We start from the raw sequence: 20,604 nt of genomic DNA, 5'->3' as shown, positions 1-20,604 counted from the left end.
AACAGGACAGAAAGGGAGGTGGAGGGTGATTCTCACTTTCTCACTATTCCAATTGCCTTGGATTACTTCTAAGAAGTATATGTTCAGGATTAAAACAGGTGCCAGATGTGTGCCTACCTCTACTTTTCACAGGGCTGCAAGACAGTCCACCAAGGACTTGTTTCCCTCACTGGAGCCATGGAATCCAGTTTATTTGGATACACAATTTCAGCTTTGTTTTCTTAATGATGTGCAAAGCTTTTGAAATATAGTACATTCTACTCAATACACAGCAATATATGTGTAAATTTGTGTGCACATGGGCATGTCTGTATTTTTCAAAGGATGTTGATGTGTTCTTGCCAATGCACTGCCTGGTGCACAAGGTTCCTCATGATTATGGTATTAATAATGCAGGCTGAAGTAATTAATCCATATATATTCTGAACCACATAAATAGAAATGTGCTCATTTATGAGAAGTCTTAAGTGCTTTGTGGTGGGTTCTCTAAAGTTGAATTATGCTAATTATAATCTTTTACAGGTTGGGGGTTTTTTAAATGTAATGCAGTACACTTTCTTGTGGAATATGGGATTACTCTTGCAATGTGGGGCATATTTGATGCTTGTCACCAGTTGGAGACAATCAGAGAAACAAACCCATCTCAGACTCAGTTTAGAAATGCAAGTAACTATCTAGAGAATTGTAATGCCTTGGTTTTAAAATTTAGATATGAGAAGTACCTACAATTGTTTCACTTATAAAATGGAATAAGATTTTACAGGGTCAGAAGAGCATGTGAAAAAAAAATGGAAGAGGCAATTACATTGTAAAATTGTCAATACAAGTTCATTCTGTGTGAAATAAAAGCAATTTGGATGATGGAGTTTTACACAGAAAAAATGAAAATCCGTATTTTTCCTGGTTGAATTGTGTCATAACTTGAAACTACCATTTTAAAATAATCTTCCTTATCTCAAATCTTCACATCTGAATGCCTTCTGTGTATCTGTAGCAGTAAATATATGTAATTGTATTCTAGCACTGGATCTATTAGTTAACAGAAATTAAATAACAGCATGGCATTCAGAGGAGGCCATATATTTTTACTTCCTTTCCTCAGAAGACTCACTTGGAATATATGTGCAGGTAAGTCCTATAAGGAATGACAACTACCTGATTAATTTCTAAATTCACCAGTGACCATCATTGAAGTTCATTGCAAATCAAAACTACCACGTAGGCCAAATTTACCACAGGGGAAAATAGATGAACTAAACCTGGATGTTCATTGCAAGGATATTAAGAAATAGGGGCTCTAAGAGGTTAAGAATGAGAGAATAATAATTCTATAAACCCCTTAGGAACATGGTTAGTGAAAGTGCCCATTTGCACAAGCTGGCAGCTGTACAGGTACAGAATTTATTCCTCTGGGAAGCTGAGCTCTCTCAATCTGCCCTGGCAGCTTTGCACAAACATGGTTCTAGCAGCGCCTTAAAAGCCACACTTCCCCAACTGAGGCAGATATTAACTCTCCAGACTACAGCAGTTAGAGTTGGCAGACTACTATAGCTTCTTTAGATTGAAAACAATCAATTTTTATTTCCCTTGTACAGCAGCATCTTGAAATTGTGTTTTTGTTCTTTAGAGCTGAAGTTTTTGTTAGCTCTCCAAACGACAAAGTCTGATAGAAACAACAAAATAAATTTACTGTCCCTATAAATGTGAGATCTGTTCTGTTTGACTTTCCATGTGTGCTAGCTGTGTATTTGATTACAAACCATTCCCATGGACAGAGTGATTATTTATGTTGTGGACAGTGGCAGATCTGTTGCCAGTCAAATTCCTCCCAAAGGGCTCAGTGCATGCAGAGAATAGGAGGAGCATCAGCAGCATTACAGACTGCAGCAAACACATCTCATGCAAAAGACAGAGGAGCAGAGAGGAGAAAAGAGAAGAGAAAGAGGATTGAGAGAAGACTGTGGTGCTTGAGGAAGAAAAGATATAAACTGACAATCAAATACATCAGGAGTTACACAAGCAGCATGTCTCGGTCACCAGGAAGAAAGCAAGAGAACCACAAAATAGTAAGAGATTTTTGTAATGTGTTATTAAAATAGTGCATGGAGAAAGAGTAACTTATTATTTTATTGATGCATTTTATACTCTCCTATTTCTGAACAATCTGAAAATACTGAAAGGATAAGGGTAAGATTGGTGGTACAAGAGCAGAGCTGCTGGCAGCCTTTATGGCTACTATTCCTATTGCTGGGGTTCTGTACAGGCTTGGGAAAGAGGGGCACAAAGTGTCTGAGACTGCAATCTGTTCAGAAACAGAAGTCTAAGTGCTTTAAGTATTTATGGTCTAAGATATAAATGTCAGGTAAGTTTACATACCTCTGTGGTTAGATAGCCATTCAATGAAACACAGAGAGGAGATCTCTGTTCTGTGCTTGAATAGTTTGACTCCAAACAAGCCTTTCTTCAGGAGTTAAGAAACCCCTTAGGGCTTTCTCTATGGTGAATGGTGATTTTTGACAGGAACTGGGCAGTGGAAAAATTCCTGAAGACTTTAAGACAATGCTGTATCAATTTCTGAAAAGAGGACAGAGGGTCTCCACTGAAAAACAAATAGAAGAGTGTAATAAAATTACAGTTAATATACCTAAGTTTACAGACAAAAAGTATTCCAATGGATTGCAAATGTGGCTGATAAATTTGATTACATTGATATATTATGCTTAAGTTTCTCTAAGGTAATTTTCTTGTTGCAACAGAGACTTTTTTCTGAACAATAATAGCAAAGTAATACAGGACCTGTATGACATCCATTTACTCCACTGAAAACTTGTTACTGAGAATTTGGCCAAAAGTAGGATATTTTTTTAAACAGGAGTTATCACTAAAATGAGTTTGGAAAATGATTCTGCTTAAGATTTTGAACAGTGTCTTGTTAAAACAGCAACACTGATTAAACTCCAAACTTCTGATGCAAAGGAAGCAGAACTTTCCACCCAGCTGTTCTTACTTTGCTAGTGTGATTTGTTCTGCTGTTTTTATTGGTATTCACTGTTATTTTTCCACAGGCTAAAGACAAAAAGCAGCACTGATCTGACCACATGCCAGAGGGCTATAGCACTTTAATTAATTGCTGTCCAAGAAGTTTAGTAAGAGTCAACCCAATCTCCAACTTAAAGGACAGCTGCTTCTCCTGCTAAATACAGACAGTTCTGCAGTTCATGGATGTGATCTGACAGGGCAGGGAGAATAGGAAACTCTCCTCCAAATTGTTGCACAAATGAAGACCCCACAGTAGTGCTTGTGGAAGGACCAGTGCAGAGATAAACCTTTGGCATCTTCAGCTGCTCTCCATGTTCCATGGGGGCTGCAATCCTCAGCATCCCTTTCATTTTGTTGTTATTCTTTACCCTTGTCCTGAATTATACTATTTTTTCATTATTCTGAGCTAAATTTTTATCTATTTTTTACTTTTTTAGAGAAAGCAGCTAATGATTTGACTCAGATCAACTCTACCTTTGTGAATTTTTGTGCTACTGCAGAAGAATTAATAGCTCATTGCCTCTTTTCCTGCTGCTGTTTGTTATTATTCTTGGATGGCACTTGACAGAATTTGTCAATCCAGCTTAAATACACTCGAGATGCAAGAATTACTGATAATAGTAACTCTGAGTATACCAAGAAATCGTACTTGACAACCAAAATCCCTTACAAACTCAAGTGAGGATCAATATAGATTCTGTCATGCTTGAAATGTGGATTTCAGTGATTATGCATCCATGGACAAAAATTTCTTTATTGATTTAAATGTTATTTTTCACTTGCTTTTAATGAGCAGCAGCTTTAAAACATGGAAGATTTTATCTTGCTTCATTTTTGATTTTTTTATTTGCTGACAGAGCAGAGAACTTTTTGTACTCACATATGGGGCCTTGGTAGCCCAGCTGTGCAAGGAGTATGAGAAAGATGAAGATGTCAATGCCTGTTTAGATAGAATGTAAGTACTGCTTTAAATGTTCAGTTTTATCCATAATGCTCTTTGTTTACATATATATTACCTTTCAGCTTTTTGTTAGTTTTCTCACAAGTTCCAGCATTCTCTCTATGGTTATAGAGAAGACAGGAAAAAGGTTTAATATTCTGTCAACAGAAACAACACTAATTTGTGAATTAAGATCAACAATTAGCTTTTTCATTTTCTGAGGAAAAGTGTTAGGATTGTTTTCATAGCTTACACTTCTTCCTTGCTGATCCTTTAGTTATGCTAATTATTAATATAATCTTCTTAATTTCATATCCTATATCCCTCACTGGTTTAGGGACAAATGAGCCTCTCACCTTTAAAAGACCATACAGCAATGAGTGAGATAGCACAAAATGTCAATGAAGGTGAATTTTTTACATGGATAACCTCCTTGAAAAATGAAGATCCAATGTTTACAAGCTCTGTCATCCTGACTGAGATTCCTAGGCATTGCTGCCATAAAAATAACAATATAATGGAGAATCAGCAAGAAACAGCTTGATCAACAAGAACATGGAGTAAGGCCTTTGGCAGAACAGTTAGGCTTATATTTCTGGGCAAAGTGGACATGCAAAATGGATTTACAGAAATCACAGTGGACAGAATAATCTTACCACTTTACTATTAACTTGAAAGTGTGCAAACTAGCTGTAGTCCAATAACTGTCCACAAGAGTAAATAAAAAAAAATCATTGTTTGGGAAAAAGAAAAGTAATTTATTCACAAACTTATAAGGGATAACATCCCTCAGATACTTTTTTGTATTCACCTCTCATTCAGATCTGGTGAAAATCATACATTTAAAATATGCACAGGCTTCTTCAATGATGCCATGGCAGAAATTACTACAGAGCAGTTTTAGAAGATGTGGAGACAGATTTTGCTCCTTATGTTTTCATTATTGCAGTTTTTTCTATAAAATCTTTTTGTTTTGAGGGAGACTTATTCATATAATGACAGGTTTCAATAAAACAATGTGTTCTTTACTTCTGTGATTATGAAACAGCCCAGCTTCACAAAGAAACCTCACATCTCAGCAGACCTGACAGGTGGGGGCAGTGTACTTATCTCTCTCTCTCTGTGTACATACATAGTCTGTAGTGAGAAGAGTGTTTTTCACTGTACAGTTGCCAAGTAGCTGCTTACCAGTCTGTTATTAATTTGACTTTGCAAATCTGGGGCATAAAAGTTGAAATGTATCTAAGTAGTCTTGTATGTCACTAAACCTTGCTAAATGCTGATGACACATTTGCCAATGTTATTGATACTTAGGCAATAGATAAATATTTAATTGTTTCTAGACACATGACATACTGCAATTTTAATCTTCACACTGCTAAATCCTCTTTTTGGTCTTGTCATCAGCTCACTGCCCTCTAGCCAAAGATGTTGTACACAAACCAGTAAGAAACTCCACAGAGTTCAGGCTGCTTCACTGACGGTGTGGAGCCCCCGACAAACAAGCAGACACTGCCAACATCCATGTAACTGGGAATGAAGAATTTCCTAAAAACATTTCTGAGCTGAGTACCCATTCTTATAAAACGTTTGTGTCGATGCCTTTCCATTTTTCAGAAAATGTTTGGAGTCACAGCTTTTTTGCACACTTAGAAGTTATTGACCTTTGTTAATGTGTCAGAGCTAAATGAATATTTGTTTTATAAAAATTCCATTATCTACCATCCCTTTTTGTTTGTTTTTTTTTTTTTTTAAATTGTAGTATTTTAAATACAAAATGGACATGGCAGTGTATGAGAACCCTGCATTTGTTGTGGTAATGAGCGACCCAGGGACCCCAGGCAGGTACAAAGGAGTGCTCCTTATTGCCAAACACCCAGCCTTTTTAAGCAGTTAGCCTGTTACCAGTTTACACAGTTTTAAGGCACAGCAAGCCCAAGTCAACCAACCACTATACACCACAATGCAGACAGGATGTGGATATGTGGCAGTCACACAGCACGTCTCACATGTCTCACTTCTCATCTCTCACGTTTCTCTACCCTTCTTCCAGCCTAGTCACCCTCCCATAGTTCCCTTCTGCTTAGCCTGAGTCACAGGCTGGAGCCGTGTTCCAATGCCCTGCCTTTATAAAGCCTTTACCTATTGGTAACATGTGTTAACTAACAACTTCTGGGGTTGTTTTGGTCAACTAGTTAGATGGAGGGAGATAACGTTAGAAAAGAAGACAAACAGATAATTGTGAAGGAAAAATGATAAATGAGGTGAAGAGGTAAGAGGAGAAAGTGAAAGAGATCAGGTGTGAGTGAATTTCCTATGGCACCTGAATGCTGCAACGAGGGTGCCCAGGATTGGTGTCCATACGTATAGACAATGTGCAAACTGTGTAGACAATTCATATCATCCTTGCCAGGACTATCATGCTTAAAGAAGTATGATTCCTTAAATGACTACAGGAACAGCAGTCCCACTGTGCTGTAAAATGTGGCAGAAAGAAGAATGTAGACCAGCAAAATGTGTTGTTATTGTTATTTAAGTCCCTCAATTAGGATCACGCAGCTGTTTTGCTGAGGAAGCGCAAGAGACGCATTAGGGAGATGGCAGGTGGAAAGAAGCTCCCCATTTAAAATGTTGCCTTTCCTTGTTTCCTCCTCAGGGGATACAGCATTGGCATAAGGCTGATTGATGACTTTCTGGCTCGTTCAGCTGTGAAAAAGTGCCGTAGTTACTCTGAAACAGCAGACATGATTGCACAGGTAAATAAGATTTGCATTTTCTAAAGCATCAGCAGATTCAGTGATCTTAGCTTGAAATTATGTATTCCCTTCCTTTTTTCTCTTCCTAGGAGCATAAGTCTTAACTGTCTCATACAGATGTTAAACTTTGATATTTTTGCTTCTGCCATTTGTCTCTTCTCATCGTTGCCATAGTTACCTTAGATATCTTTTTACTTTAAAATTTTAATATTAAGAATAAGGTGCAAGATTTTCTGCAAAATTAACAATCTCAGTGGTAGCAAAGAAGAACTGTAAAAAAGGAAAATGAGAGAAACATTTTCCTGACAACTCACAAATCTAATAATAAAATCAAAAAGATAAAATCAGAGCATGCACTTTCACTTTGATGGAAATTTCCCTTTTATTGAATAGCTGTTCACACTTCTGTCAGACAACAAAGACACAGGTTTCTAAAGATCATTTGTCCCCACTGGCAAGTTAGAATTCCAGGGAATTTCAAAGAGAAATTTAAATAAGAGTACATAACAAAGTTGCTCCCAGTAAGCAGCTGAGCTGGGGTAGAGATCCATTGGAAATGGTGAAGACAGCTGAATAAGTAGATGAGACAAGCAGCATTTCAATCACTGTTTTAAAATACACTGCCTCATTTAAAATATTATACCAAGCTGCAAAATCAAATTTTTGTTCACTTTTACATTCTTCTTCAGGTGGTATTGGTACTTTATTTTCACATACATGTCAGATACCTGGTTTTCTGGGTTTTATTCCTCACAGTTCCCTTCTTTACAAATGCATTATTACAGTTGAATCTTCATTCTTAAGTACATGGTATTTAACAGCAAAGTGCAGTGAGAAATTAACAATGGAAAAAGACACTGTTTCTCTGCATCTTGTACCTCCAAAGAGACTTAATAAGAGAAGTAAAAAATTACTTGGAAAGATTGGGACAAACATTAAAGCACATGCTGTCCCTTAGAAAGACTATTTTTAGCAAACTAAAAGGAGTTCTGCAGTAGGAGTATAACATTTCTGAGGCAAAATGTGATACAGACAGTATTTTCACATTTCTTTGGCAAAACAAGTTTTAAATAATCTTCAAGCCCATTTGTTTGAGACACATACCAACAAAACATGTCTAAAGTGACCCAGTAAGGAGCTGCAAATACTCTATCAAACTTTTTAGCTCAGAATCATGAAGCTGTTTACATGATCTCCTTAACTCTTCAGCAGGAGTGTTCCCAGCCAGGAGAAAGTGCTTAAATACTTAACTGCATTAAGTCTTCAGAGGTATAAATCTGTTTGAGGATGAGTAAAACCAGTTCAAAGTTAAAGTAATTAAGGCAGTTCAGCAATTCAAGTAGGTAAAGCCAAACCACCTGTTAACATAGCTATTATTCTTCAGTTCTTTGGAAAACAAAGAAGTCTGTAAGATCAGGCTGCGGGTGTTCCCTGTGGAAATGGAAAGAGATGAAGCAAAAGGAAAAAAATATAAAATGAGAACTACAAAGCCAGTTTCCCAGATTAAGAACTAAATACTGGAGGAAAGGTGCACCTAAAGCAGTGACTGGGGGCTTAAAACTTCCACCACTAGCTCAAGCTGCAAACCCTGGGCTTTACTGCTAACTTATACTGGCCTGGAGAAGGGCCAACAAGTTTTGATGGGGAGCCAAACTGAGCCCTTCTACACTGAGTTCCCATGGTGTTCACTGTCTTCTCATGTTGGTCCTGTGACTTTGCAGGGCTACCGTTGGGATTGAATTAAAAAAGAGATGAAACAGAACATGTGAAAGTAGGCTTTCTGGCAAATTGGGGTTAGAAATGGAAACCAATTGAGGAATGATATTAAGAACAAAGCCCAGCTGAAGAAGTAATGTTGAAGATGGGATTCAGAATTTGGATCTAAGTATAACTGAGGATTAGGGTTTTTTTGATAATTTTTCTCTATAATCCTGCAAAATCAAATTTTTAATTCAATTTCTCCTCAGAGGACCCTGATGTAATTGATCTGATCAAAGGAGTTGCAAAAAACAGCTTCTGGTTTTAGATCTAATATTTATATTACCTTCTCTAGCACCAGGAGGTGTTTGTCTATGCCAGAGGTGGAAGCAGCCTGACCACACCCTCTGTTCCACAGCAAGCTGGTGCTGGCTCACTGCTGGATTGAACAGTGCTGTGCCTAAGGATAGATCTGTTCCTGAAAAGCAGCAGCTGCAGAGATGGGCTTTACTGTGGACACTCAGTACCCTGTGAACACAGGAAATTACCATCTCCAGAGGTCTTTGAAGAGAGCTCCCTCAAGGGGAATTATAAAGGATGGGGTAGTCCAGCCATGCCACCTCCTGCCCAGAGCTGTGGGACAGGAAAAGTCCTTCCCTGTGTCATGGAAGGTGCTGCCACACCAGGTCCCTGTATATTGATTTATGGCCAGTTGGAAGGTCTGCCAGATGCTGACAGAATTTATGAAGCTGGTAAATGTTGGTTTCCTGATCTCAGCAGGGAGAGGGAAATGCATAAGCAGGTTACCTACTGTGGTAGACAGTAAACAGGACATTGAAGTGCTGCACTGTGGAGAGTAAAGAAAAGGTCAGAAGACAAGTTTGGAATCAGCAACAGATGGCAACACCTTTAATGTATCTTCCTCTTTCCAAACACTGACTGGAAAAATACTAAGAATGAAAAGTATGCTAGCAGAAATATTACTTTGGCTGCCTTTCCCCTTTTAAGTAGATGAATTCTGGTCCTTCATTAATCTTGCTATTATGTTGTCTGAAATAATGGTTTCTATATATTTAACAGTCTCTACTTACTTGGTGTCATGACTTTTGCATAAAAAAGTTTGGATGTGAAAAGTCCCCACTAGTATGTAGAGGGACTGAAAATTAGTGACTCCCTAAATATTTCAGTAATTCTAGGTGCTCTGTGTTTGAACACCATCAAAATGTTAACAATTTTTATCCTTGCTGCTTGAGAGAGATGGAATGCTGTGTTTTTGAGAAAGGGCAGAGAATACATTTTTAATTCAGACTGCTTAGATCTTATTTTCTCATTAAGCAATGTATAATGTCATAGCGTTGTAAACAACATTTTCAAAAGTGAGGTTTTACTTTATATGGGCATCATTTTGCTGGCAAGCCTAAGTACGTGTCTAAGCAGATATTCTTTTTTCTTCCATTTCATGTGTAAAAACAAGACAAATTTATGGGAAGCATGTTTTAAGCCACCTCATTCATTTTACCTTCTAGTCTTTTGGAGTCAAAAAGGCTAAAAAGACCTTTGTTTTATGCTCTGAGAAGCTGTAAATGGTAGTTTTAAAGTAGTTGCTGTTCTGTTATAACCTGGTTTTAAGAAAAAAATATTTTTATTCATTTATTTGCTTATCTATACACCTAAATTATTGTTGCTGCCAAGACATTTTCATAATTTTCAGTTTACAACTTTGCATTTTGGCCTTAATTTGGTGCTCCATTGCAAACGAGCTACTTCTTTTGCATAGTTTCCATGCAAGTTCTCTTTTACACAAGAATTTTTAACAATAGAATTTGGACAGATGCATCATACCATAATGTAAAGTACAGATGAAACTAAATTGAGACCATATGAAGGCTTAGCATGGTTAAAAACTCTTTATTCTTATAACAAACACTTCGAGTTTGATGGAGCAGTAGATGTGTAGTGGAAGAGGAGCTAAGAGAATTTAAAGACTTAACCGAGGGACAGAGCACAGAAGATTAAACAGAAGTTTCTTTTTTCTTGTACACTCATATTTTTAAGGGTATCAGAATTAATGCAAAATCTAAATTTTCCAGCAAAAAATTTTGATCTTGCTGTTTGGTTTTATTTGTTGGGTGTTTTTCTCCAGTTTGTTTTGGACAGTGTTGACAATAGTCTATCTCTTTCTAAGCTGCCATGGTAGCAGCTGGATTCAGGAACAATGTTGATAGAAAGTAGCTTTTGCAATGGCCCCTTGAAGGACTAAGTTAAATTTTTCAAACCCATACCAGTTGAAAACAGAGGATCAAACTGGCTGTTTTTTTCAATCTGTTTTCATAGAAGTATTCTAGGATCCACATGGAAATTGCATTAAGCCACAGGCGTTTTGGTAAAAGAGTCACACAGCCCTGGGAATGGGGATCAGGGAGAGATGGGCTCCTACCAGGCACACATTGCAGCACAAAGTGTTCAGCAGCTGCTCTCAGGGGTGGAGACACTCTCAACATGAGCTACCTGCAGACATGAAGCAGGCAAGGAGGAGGAGAGGGAAATTCATCTTGGATTTGCCTCTCCACAATAAAGCAGAAGATAGGGCTGGGAAGTGCTGTCATTTGAGATGGCCTGGGCTGCTCAGGTGCAGAGCCCTAAGCTTTCTGCCAAGGGAAAAGAGGATACCAAAAGCTCCAAGTGGGATCACTCTGTCCTCCTACTTGTCCCTCTACCAGCTGTGCTTTTGCCTCTGTGTCCCAGCTATTATATCACACTGGAGGCCTTACCTTTACCTCAACTCACTTGTTTCCTGTATTTCTTTGATCAGTTCATTAACCTACTTGCTGTCCTCCCTGTTGCATCCCTACTTACTTTGATTTTCTGAGGAAGGAGGTGGAGAGACAGTTTTGGAAAGGGAAGTTTGGCCCAGGCAGCAGGGCTGTCCTGTTAGGAGGTGTTCTATCTCCCCTTGTATGCAGGGAGGAGGTTGAAGTAGGTAGATGGTGTACCAGGAGAGGTTCCTGGGGAGAAGATGGTTGGTGTATGTGCCAGGCACGGTGTCAGACATCTGCTGTTGTGACTTTTATTTTGGCAGTGCTGCATCTGTGTTTTCAGCAGCAGCAGGCTCATTTAATCATATGTTTTAAGTATGCTGCTAAGTGGGTCATCTGGGATGAAAAACTTTAAAACATTGTCTCAAAGGTCACAAGTTCTTGAAAACATAAGGAGAAACTTCTAAGCAGAGAGTTGAATTAGCGCTTGTATTTCATTTCATAAAGAGTAATGATCTGTATATAGATGTTTTTACCCACTGAAGAAACCAAATGAGTATGAGAACAGCTGGGCAGGATATCCTGGTTTGTTGAGAAGAGCATGATTCAAGCACAGCAAAACTATGATTCTTTGCAGACTCAGAGAGACTGGCAATAAAATGCTGCACAAAAGCCTGCCCAGCTACCCCAGGGAAAGTCATTTTGTTCTCCTTTTATACAGCATTTGTGAATACTCTGAACACCCTGAGCCATGTGATGAATTCCAAGTGAGTGACGTAAAGCACAGGGCTCTGGAGTGAAATGTGTTTGTCAGAGGCACTGACCATGCAGTTGCCTCACCTGCTGGTTCTTCTTGCTCCAGACACCAAGTTTTCCAAGGATATTAAAAAAATGAAAGTCAGTTTACTGCAAAAATGTTTTCTTGTCTTAAAAAGTGGAATTTCCTTCCAGGCCTTCTGTTGTACACTGGCTGCAGGCCCAGAAACAACAATATTACAGAGCAATACAGGCTGCACCCAGTGCCTGAAACTTGCTGAAAACTAGAACTTTATAGCCATACAAAGTAAAAGTCTGGACTGGGAGCAGATAACAGGGAGATGTTCTACAGAGGCAAAATATCCAAAGACAGAGAAGCCTTGAGGGGTTGCTGGTGCCTCAAAACAAGGCTGTACCTGCAATTGGCCTGGAAATGACCTGGACAGAAAACCTTTACTTTCTGTGTGTTGGCTGTCAGAAAGGCACACGTATCTTGTGATTATATTCACACACTTTAAATGACTTTACTTGTTGACAGTCTCTATATTTACATAGGACAAGCACACTATTTTACATAGCATTTTTAGCACATTTTACATAGCATATTGCTAAAACCCTCTTGTAGAAGCCATTACTCCTTTTGTGGTACTGTGAGCTCTTGATGCTGACCTAGTGACTTGAACCCTGGGTGCTGTGGAGTACTGCAGCCTTTTCACTCATGTAGGGAAATAATTTCATTCCATCATTTTGGAGCAAGTAACTAACTGGGAGGAAACATGATGAAGAAGAAAGAGGCCATTGTGAAAAAAACATAGAGATGAAACCAGATAGAAATATGCCTATTAACAAGATACAAAAAAAAGCTGAAAATATACTTGGTCTATGGTACTTCCCTTCTGTCCGCAAGGTCCAGCATTGTCTCTCTTTCCTCACTGGTTCCTTTCAGGCCTTCCTCAACTAGCTTGTGGATCGTGCTATAATGCTGTTTGCTGCTGCTGAAAGAGTGGAGCTGGGAAGCATCTTCCCATGCCTGGAAAGCTGGCAGGGAAATGGGTTCTGGTTCCTTGTTTTCAAAAAAGCACTTCAGGTTTCGCTCGCTCAGCTTGGTGGCATACAGCTGGAAAATCTGCTCCAGTTGCTCCTTCTCTGTCCCCTCATACACTCTCCAGAACATCAGCTGGAGGTGGCTGACTTTTGACTGGCAGCTGGCACAGCAAGTGGTTAGCAGGGAGAGGAGAGCTGTGGTAACTATCACACACCAGCCTAAAATCTGGGAAGGCAAAAGAAATCAGTTTCAGATTAAAAAGACCCAAGTGAAAATGCTACTTGAATCACAAATGTCTGACAACACTTTGCATTTGGTGCTGGCCCTGATGTTAGTGGGACAACCACATGGGGACTTGTCTTAGGTTGGAAATGGGGATGTGTCTTCTCTTCCCATCTGTTAGAGGTGGGGCAGTTATCTTTTGTTAATTGGGCAGTTTTCTTTATCTCTTCCACAACCAATCCTCCCTCAGGGAGATATCTGCTGTTCATGGGCCAGTGGGTCCCACTGCATGTCTGATAAAAATTACAGCGCCCCATTGTGAGAAGCTCTGCCCAGGGGAGGAGCCAAGCATTCCTACCTGGATACAATCTGAAATTAGGAACATCACAGTCAGCCTTTCCCACTGCATTCCCAGAGGAGCAACTGTCTTCCCCACTGGATTCCTAGGGGAAGACATGGCCCATCTACGCCGCCACCAGACCTTCAGAGAAGAGCTAGACCCTTCTACAGGATCACTGCTTCAACAGAACCACGCCTGTCACTGCAGGAGGGCTGCAGCCACCATTTAATGGGACTGCTGCCACCACCCTGACCCACAGGGTGTCAAGGTGTATTCTGACTCCATCAGTGGTTTCTTTTCTTTTCTTGTACTATTACATTTTTAATTTTCCTAGTAAAGAACTGTTATTCCTATTCCAATATCTTTTCCTGAGAGCCCCTTAATTTCAAAATCATAATAATTCAGAGGGAGGGAGTTTACATTTTCCATTTCAAGGAAGCCTCCTGCCTCCCTGAGGTGACACCTTTCTTTTCAAACCAAGACAGGACTGAAGAGAACGAGTAAATCCATCAGAATAGAGGCTTCTCAATACTGCTCCTTTTGGTGTATCTTTGGTAAAGGGTAAAGTGTTTTCTAACTCCTGAAAGCATTACATAAAACCACCCAACAAGAATTACTAATTTTGAATCATGAAGAACTACATAACCAAAAAGGGCAAGTAATTTTTGTTCCAGATCAACCAGCCTTTTAAACTGTGACCACTGTTAGATGTTTTGTTTTCTGACTTCTTTTTATTAGAAAAAAACCTCCAACAAAACAAATACATAATTAACCAGCATCACTCAACTCCTTTTTTCTGTAGCAGCTTCAGATGTGGACGAAATTCTGTCAAGAACATTTTCAAAGAGCTACTTCCATAATTACTTCCTCAGCAAGGGGAGAGAATGGAAAAATGTGCTCAAACTGGTTATTGTGGGATGTTCTCCCCTAAGAAGAGCAGCAGTGTGAGCACAATTTTTCCTGCCTTGTACCACTGGCCTAGCCAATGGCCAAGACAAGTTTTACTTGTCTAATCCATTATGACAAGTTAAACAAAAACCCAAACTTGTTTTCAAACACTGGAAAAAGTTCCAGTGTGGGACAAATATTCTAGGGCTCAGAGGCTTTAGAACTGGAACTGATTTCCCATGCTCCAATGGTGATGATATGGAGAGTGAACTCTCATGTGAACTCTTGCACTGATGTTAAAAAAAAAAAAAACACCAGTAAAAATCTGTGTTTAGCTGATGTAATATAGAAAGTTTCTTCAGAGAAATCTGTGAAACAGAGAAGTTTGACTAACAACTATTCTTAGGAATTGGTATAGAACAATAGTTAGAGCTTTCCTTTATGTTTCCCAATCACTTTGTACTGACTAGCGATTTTTATGGATATTTGAGAAATCTTTTTTTAAGCAGTTTTTCACTTTCTTGCAGCTTGGAAAATGAACTCATTTATTCTCATGGTAATACTGAATCCCTGGTCTTTCAGTATTTCCTATACATACACCTTAAAGTCTCAAGCACTATCTGTTGTTGCCTTCTAAAACTAACAAACAAACTGTTTTGTCTGCAGTGCAGTCTTTGTCCTATTTGCATGAGGACTTAAAAATAAAACCAGCTCTTGGAAAGGAAATTGTTCCAGATGGATACAATTCCTAACAAAAACTTGCTGGCTCCACAGTGTGTTTTCCTTTTTCTGTAGCTTTCTTTTTATTCTCTCCACTGTTTTGATTTTTTGCCTCTGAATTTATTTGCATTACAATGCAGAGAGCAAAATTGTACTGCACATATATTGTAGAAAGTAGTAAGATCTCAACTTTGCATAATCTGCTTGCTTTATTGTTTCTCACTTCCTCCAAGCAGGACAAAAACATCCTTACGTTTGTCATCACAAAAAAGAGGAACACAAACAGAAGCACATTATTTAAGCAGCCAAAAGATATTTCACAAATCTTGTTTTCCAGTATTTTTCTGCTGTTAGTGACCTACGGTTATCACAATGTTTTAAATTAGGAGAGTGTGGCATGAATTTTTTAATAGGACAGACCCCTTTAATGCAGTGATATCTGTTAATTCAGCCTCCAAAACAATCCAGTTGGGTTTGGTTTTTTCCCTCCTTAGAGCAATCTCCATTCAGGAAGAAAGCTTTATGTTCTCTGGTCTTATTGACCTCGCCATCAGTGAGGACCCCTAAGAAATATGGAACAGCTCAAACTGAACCAAAAGATGGATTGATTGTATGCCAAAACATTGTTTACACGAAGCCAACAGTTTTAACAAAACTTCTGACATCAGGATCTTCCACAGATAAATCACAGCAGCAGCACAGTAATGCTTTTTGTTTATCACTTTTCTTACCTGGGACTGTGCTTGAAGTGTTCTTTTCAGTTCATCACTCTCTGAAAAGGGCAGGGAGCTTTTGTCACAGGCTACCTTGTGTAGCTCTTCAAAGCAGCTCTCCGATTTGCTGTGGCAAACTGCTTGTAAGTAGGCAGGATTTTTCAAGCCACTCATGGCACATTCGTAAAAAGTCCCGTTGAGCAAAGCCACGGACAGCCACATCACTGGGGCTACCAGAGCATTTAAAGTGATTTGTCCAAAGACGTAAAAGAAATGGCAGATATTCCCTCTGGGGAATATTTTCCTGGGATTCACCCAGCAGCCTGTAAAGAGTTTCCAGGTCTTGCTGTTCAAGAAGTATCCAATAACCAGCAAAACAAGAGCTGGCGAGAAGAGAAATACCAAACCGTACCTGAAGTTTTCGTTGCTGCAAGGGCATCTGAAAGCAACAAGAGAAAACACACGTTCACCTCCCATTGTCAGCAGCGCCATAAAACTGTAACCTATGGCGGTTTTCCGGTTCATAAAGAACTTCAGGATTGTTTGGAACGCATCCATCCCTGGTACTCACTGGGGAGGAGAGACTGGGGAATGCTTCTCTCGGTCGGCAGCGGCGTGCGGCGGGGCAGAGCTGCCCGAGGAGGCGCGCCCGGCTCTCCCCGCCCTGCCGAGATAGCGCCGTGATGTCACTGCTGCAGAGCGCTGGCACGCCAGATGTGGCACATCGGCAGCAGCATCCACCCGGCGCGGGAAGACAGCAGGCAGTGCTCTGTGTGACCAAGTTTGCAGTCTTGGAAGCCTTGTTTTCGGTGGGCTGGTTGTTTTTGTTTTTTTGTTTTTTTTTTTTTTTAAAGCGACTGCAGATGGAGAGATCAGAGTTGCGCGAGATCTTGAGCTGTGATTGTAAAAGTTGCTGGTGAGGTAGTGAATGACCTAATATAGATGCTAATGGTCCCAAGGGAGTATGGCATGACTGAAAGCAGATGAGTGATAACAGTAAAACCACTTTGTGTGGAGTTGTAAATGTGGGAACTTCAAAGAAGAGCAGCTCTCTGTTGTGTTTTCCTGGGGCATCACACAGCTCTAGATTTGCATTGCTGGCTCAAGCTGATCACAGAAGAGACAAATGTACTTTGATTTCTAGCCTGTCTGGCTCTCCCCCCTTATTTCCTGGGGTAAAATTGGTCTACAGGATGCTTCTTTCTAAAATTTCACCTCTGATTTGCATGCAACACATTTAAGCAGCAGAATTTCATTCTTTTGCAGGTTGCTTTCAAGATGTATCTTGGGGTCACCCCTAGTGTGAGCTGCAATAGTGTCACAGGGAATGAATTCTCCTTAATCCTGGACAAAAACCCACTGGTGGATTTTGTGGAGGAGCTGCCAGCGGAACGAGCGTCACTCTGCTATTGTAACCTCCTCTGTGGGGTGATTCGAGGGGCCTTGGAAATGGTAAGGAGGTGCATATCTGTTTTCTCCATTCTTTGCTAATTCACGGAAGCACAGGAAAACAAAATCACTTGTTCAGATAAAAGTAGGAAATACAGTGTTGTTTAACCTCTCAGTTTAAATGTCTGTATCTAGATAAAAGAGGACAAGGCTGATCCTGAGGTAGAGAAGCACATGGGATTATCTCACCTCCACACTGTCCCTGCCTGGCTGTTCAGTCTGTTCAGTGGCTGACTTGGGTGCAAAAGCCAGGGGGGATCAGGAAGACAGGTAACACTTACAGTGGAGGGATAGAGGGGAATGTTGGGTTCCTCCACTGCTCCTGGACCCTGTCACACGTCCCTGTACAGCTGTAGCCAGTAAGAGTCATCCCAGATTCTTTCCAAATACCTCAAGATAAATAATAGTCTCAGGTTACTGTGGTACCTGCTGAGAGGGAGAACAAAGTGTGGATGAGCATAATGTTAAAACCAAAGCATCAGAAGTGTATCAGATGGCAATCCAAATTTTGTTAAGTTTAAGGTTTTGCAAAGAAATAAATAAAGGGCACAATTTGAAAATTTCTGACCTGTAGAGCTTCTTCAGGGAGATTACTTTTGGGCTGCTTTATGTTTTTTGTCAATATCGGATTCAGCGTAGTCTTATATTTCAAGAGACAAAAAACTCAATCCTGCGGTGTTATGTACATACATCAGTCTCGGAATCAGAGCATCTGATACAAGACTAAGTCACAAAAGTATTATATCATAACTCTTAGTACAAGACTAGGAAATTCTGTGATCACAAAATCATTAAGTATGCAATTTAGGGTCTCAGAAGAAAGCAAAACACTGGGGAGAAGGGTAATGTGCTATATAAATTCCAGCGTCTGTAAATTTCCTTTGTATTAGCTTAGTTGGGAAAGCTATTTTAAAACAATTTAAATATCTGTTTCCTATGAAACCTGGGAAAGGGGGTCCTCTTGTGGTAAGAGAGAGAGAAAAAAGCTCATTAGGAGGGTGGAAAACTGGGCATTTTTTTGCTTAACTAATCAGACCTGATTCTTTCCAGGTTCACTTAGCAGCAGAAGTGTCCTTCCTCCAGGACAGGCTGAAGGGGGATGCTGTGACAGAAATAGGAATCACATTTTTAAGGAAGCCTGAAGACAGAAGGCACAGAAGGAACAAATGAAAGAAATATTGGGAGAAACCCTTGCCTGGGGATATTTTGTGTCTTTTGGTTTAGAAGAAGACAGGGTAAAAGTGGCTTTGCTGAGTCAGCTGCACCAGTCAGCTGCTTGAAAGGTGAAGAAAGCAGGGCAGCAAATAGGAGAGGCAGGGCAGGAGAGAGCAATGTTAATTGTTGTGGCACAGATATCAGTAAAAAGGAATGAAATTATCTGCCCTTCCCTCTCACATACCCAGGCTCTTGAGCTTGATGGAAGTTTTATCTCAGTATTTAGTGTGTGCTAAATATTTGTCTGTATACCAATTGTTTTCAGGTAAAGCTGATAACCTTTTCCCATTTTGTCAGTAATATTTCAGAGCATGTCTGCTAGAGGTGCTTTATTTCCCTGGCTGTGTGTGGTTATCCACAAAGGATTCCTCTGCTGCCATTGCTGTATGCAGTGTCTCACTCACAGGTGCATGTTTTGATGTGTGATACTTTGCCATTCATTGTCCTCCACACTGGACATCCTGCTGTCTTTGAAATCAGGGAGGTATGGGTCTTCATTGCCTCTGGTGGTGTTCTTTCCAGCTCTTCAGGTCCCACATGCAGTTTTGCTGGCACTTCTGCTCAGTCCTGTGCACACTCCAGGCTGCAGCACTCTGACAACTGCAGCGGTGCTTGTCTCACCAAGCTATGGGCATTTCCACATCGGCCTTCTCTCCAAGAGCACTGATCTTGTGACCAAAATGAACAAAGCATGATGTATTTAATGTGTAGCTATTGTGGACCTGTACCTGTCTAAGGAAACTTGAAATAAAATCCTGAGATCGCCACACAACTGGTTTGGTGGTCGTGTTTTCTGTTCTTACCTGGCTTTCACCACCAGCTGTTGAACATCTTCCTCTTGGTAGTGGACTTGTTACCACAACATGACTGGGAAGTAGAGAAGGAGCAGCCTCAGAGAAACCCAAGTTATAGGAAAGGTTTAAAGTTGTTTGGTGTAATGAAGATGTCTGGATAAGGTTTGGACAAAACCCCAGGTCCTAGCACAGCACCCTACCCACAAAGCCACCTTACCCTCTTCTCATCAAAACACTTCTTTTAAACCAAAATACCAACAACTAAGGTCAGTGTAGCCCCAAGTTCACTCTGATTTTATCACTGTGTTTTGTACCTTCTTCTCCTATTTTTCCCTCAGTCTGTTTACGTCTTCATCATGCTAAATGAGGGCATCTCTTACCTTGGGTTCATTCTCACCAGACCTGTACAGTCCTCATGATAATCTCTCTCCCTTGTTTGTTTTAATGGTGTGGTAAAGTGGTGGCATAGTAGAATGGCACTTTAAGTGAGCAATTTTGAAGGGAACAAAAACTAAATTATTTGTTACTGCAGCCTTGGTCTCAGCCCAGCTGCTGTTACCTGCTTCCAGTAAGAAGTGGCAACAGGTACATGTAACAAAATGTTATAACCAGTCACAAGTTTCCCTGCCTCTTTTTTTTTTTTTAATTATTATTACTGTTTTTTTTAATTAGAGCTGAAATGTGTTGTGGAGTTTGTCTGATTTCACTGCCTGTACAAGAGCCCACAGTGGGGTTTTTGCTGGTTGAGATGTACAGGTGCCTGACCACAATGAAGGCTGTTTATTGACAATGGCAATGACAATGACATTTTTACTTTTTCCAACAACACTAACCAAATATTCTCTTTTTAAAAATTATTATTATCTTGAAAGTGAATAACCTATACTGTCCTTGTTTTCTTAGAGAATTACGGAACTGTTAGGGTTGGAAAGGACTCCTGAGGGTCATCTAGTCCGACCCCACTGACAGGGCAGGGTCACCTAGACCAGGTGACACAGGAATATCTCGGTTTTCTGTGGTTGAGATGACCCCCAAGGTATTAGAAAGTCTTTTTTTCCCCCAGCCCTGCAACTAAAGAAGAAATTGAGATTCATCGGTTCTGCTTTTCAAGGTTGTTTATTTTTCTTATCTATTATATTCTTTCTTTGACCTGTGAGATCTATCCAGCAGGTCGGGCTGTGCACAGTGACTGCCCTTGGGGTGGTGTTAACTTTTTTTACTGAGAACTACATGTACTTTATTTACAATAATTTTCAAATACCTATCACCTATG

The 20,604-nt window shown here is 39.9% G+C and overlaps 2 protein-coding genes across 2 annotated transcripts; one reads left to right on the top strand and one right to left on the bottom strand.

The window, feature by feature from the left end:
* Positions 1 to 1,109: 1,109 nt before the first annotated feature.
* TRAPPC3L (trafficking protein particle complex subunit 3L) lies at positions 1,110 to 19,309 on the top strand. The gene is made up of 6 exons (XM_064707928.1): positions 1,110 to 1,128; positions 1,800 to 2,066; positions 3,897 to 3,994; positions 6,636 to 6,735; positions 17,140 to 17,325; positions 18,373 to 19,309. The coding sequence occupies exons 2-6, from the start codon at positions 1,845 to 1,847 to the stop codon at positions 18,490 to 18,492; spliced, it is 726 nt and encodes a 241-aa protein (XP_064563998.1). The 5' UTR covers positions 1,110 to 1,128; positions 1,800 to 1,844; the 3' UTR covers positions 18,493 to 19,309.
* CALHM5 (calcium homeostasis modulator family member 5) lies at positions 12,439 to 16,677 on the bottom strand. Its single transcript, XM_064707927.1, has 2 exons — positions 15,892 to 16,677; positions 12,439 to 13,215 (listed from the first exon to the last, which is right to left on the bottom strand). The coding sequence occupies exons 1-2, from the start codon at positions 16,429 to 16,431 to the stop codon at positions 12,826 to 12,828; spliced, it is 930 nt and encodes a 309-aa protein (XP_064563997.1). The 5' UTR covers positions 16,432 to 16,677; the 3' UTR covers positions 12,439 to 12,825.
* Positions 19,310 to 20,604: the final 1,295 nt, after the last annotated feature.

Source organism: Zonotrichia leucophrys, chromosome 3 (genome assembly GCF_028769735.1).
Source record: "Zonotrichia leucophrys gambelii isolate GWCS_2022_RI chromosome 3, RI_Zleu_2.0, whole genome shotgun sequence".
In the NCBI taxonomy this organism is placed as follows: Eukaryota; Metazoa; Chordata; class Aves; order Passeriformes; family Passerellidae; genus Zonotrichia; species Zonotrichia leucophrys.
This window is presented reverse-complemented; position numbering and strand designations above follow the sequence as displayed.

What these genes read in the sequence shown, in the direction of transcription:
- TRAPPC3L (XM_064707928.1), top strand. Translation starts at nt 1,845, where the DNA reads ATGCAGAGAATAGGAGGAGCATCAGCAGCATTACAGACTGCAGCAAAC. An exon ending in AATGCCTGTTTAGATAGAAT is followed by an intron (nt 3,995 to 6,635) that starts GTAAGTACTGCT and finishes TTTCCTCCTCAG; the next exon opens with GGGATACAGCATTGGCATAA. An exon ending in TTCGAGGGGCCTTGGAAATG is followed by an intron (nt 17,326 to 18,372) that starts GTAAGGAGGTGC and finishes GATTCTTTCCAG; the next exon opens with GTTCACTTAGCAGCAGAAGT.
- CALHM5 (XM_064707927.1), bottom strand. Translation starts at nt 16,431, where the DNA reads ATGGATGCGTTCCAAACAATCCTGAAGTTCTTTATGAACCGGAAAACC. An exon ending in CACTTCAAGCACAGTCCCAG is followed by an intron (nt 13,216 to 15,891) that starts GTAAGAAAAGTG and finishes TTGCCTTCCCAG; the next exon opens with ATTTTAGGCTGGTGTGTGAT.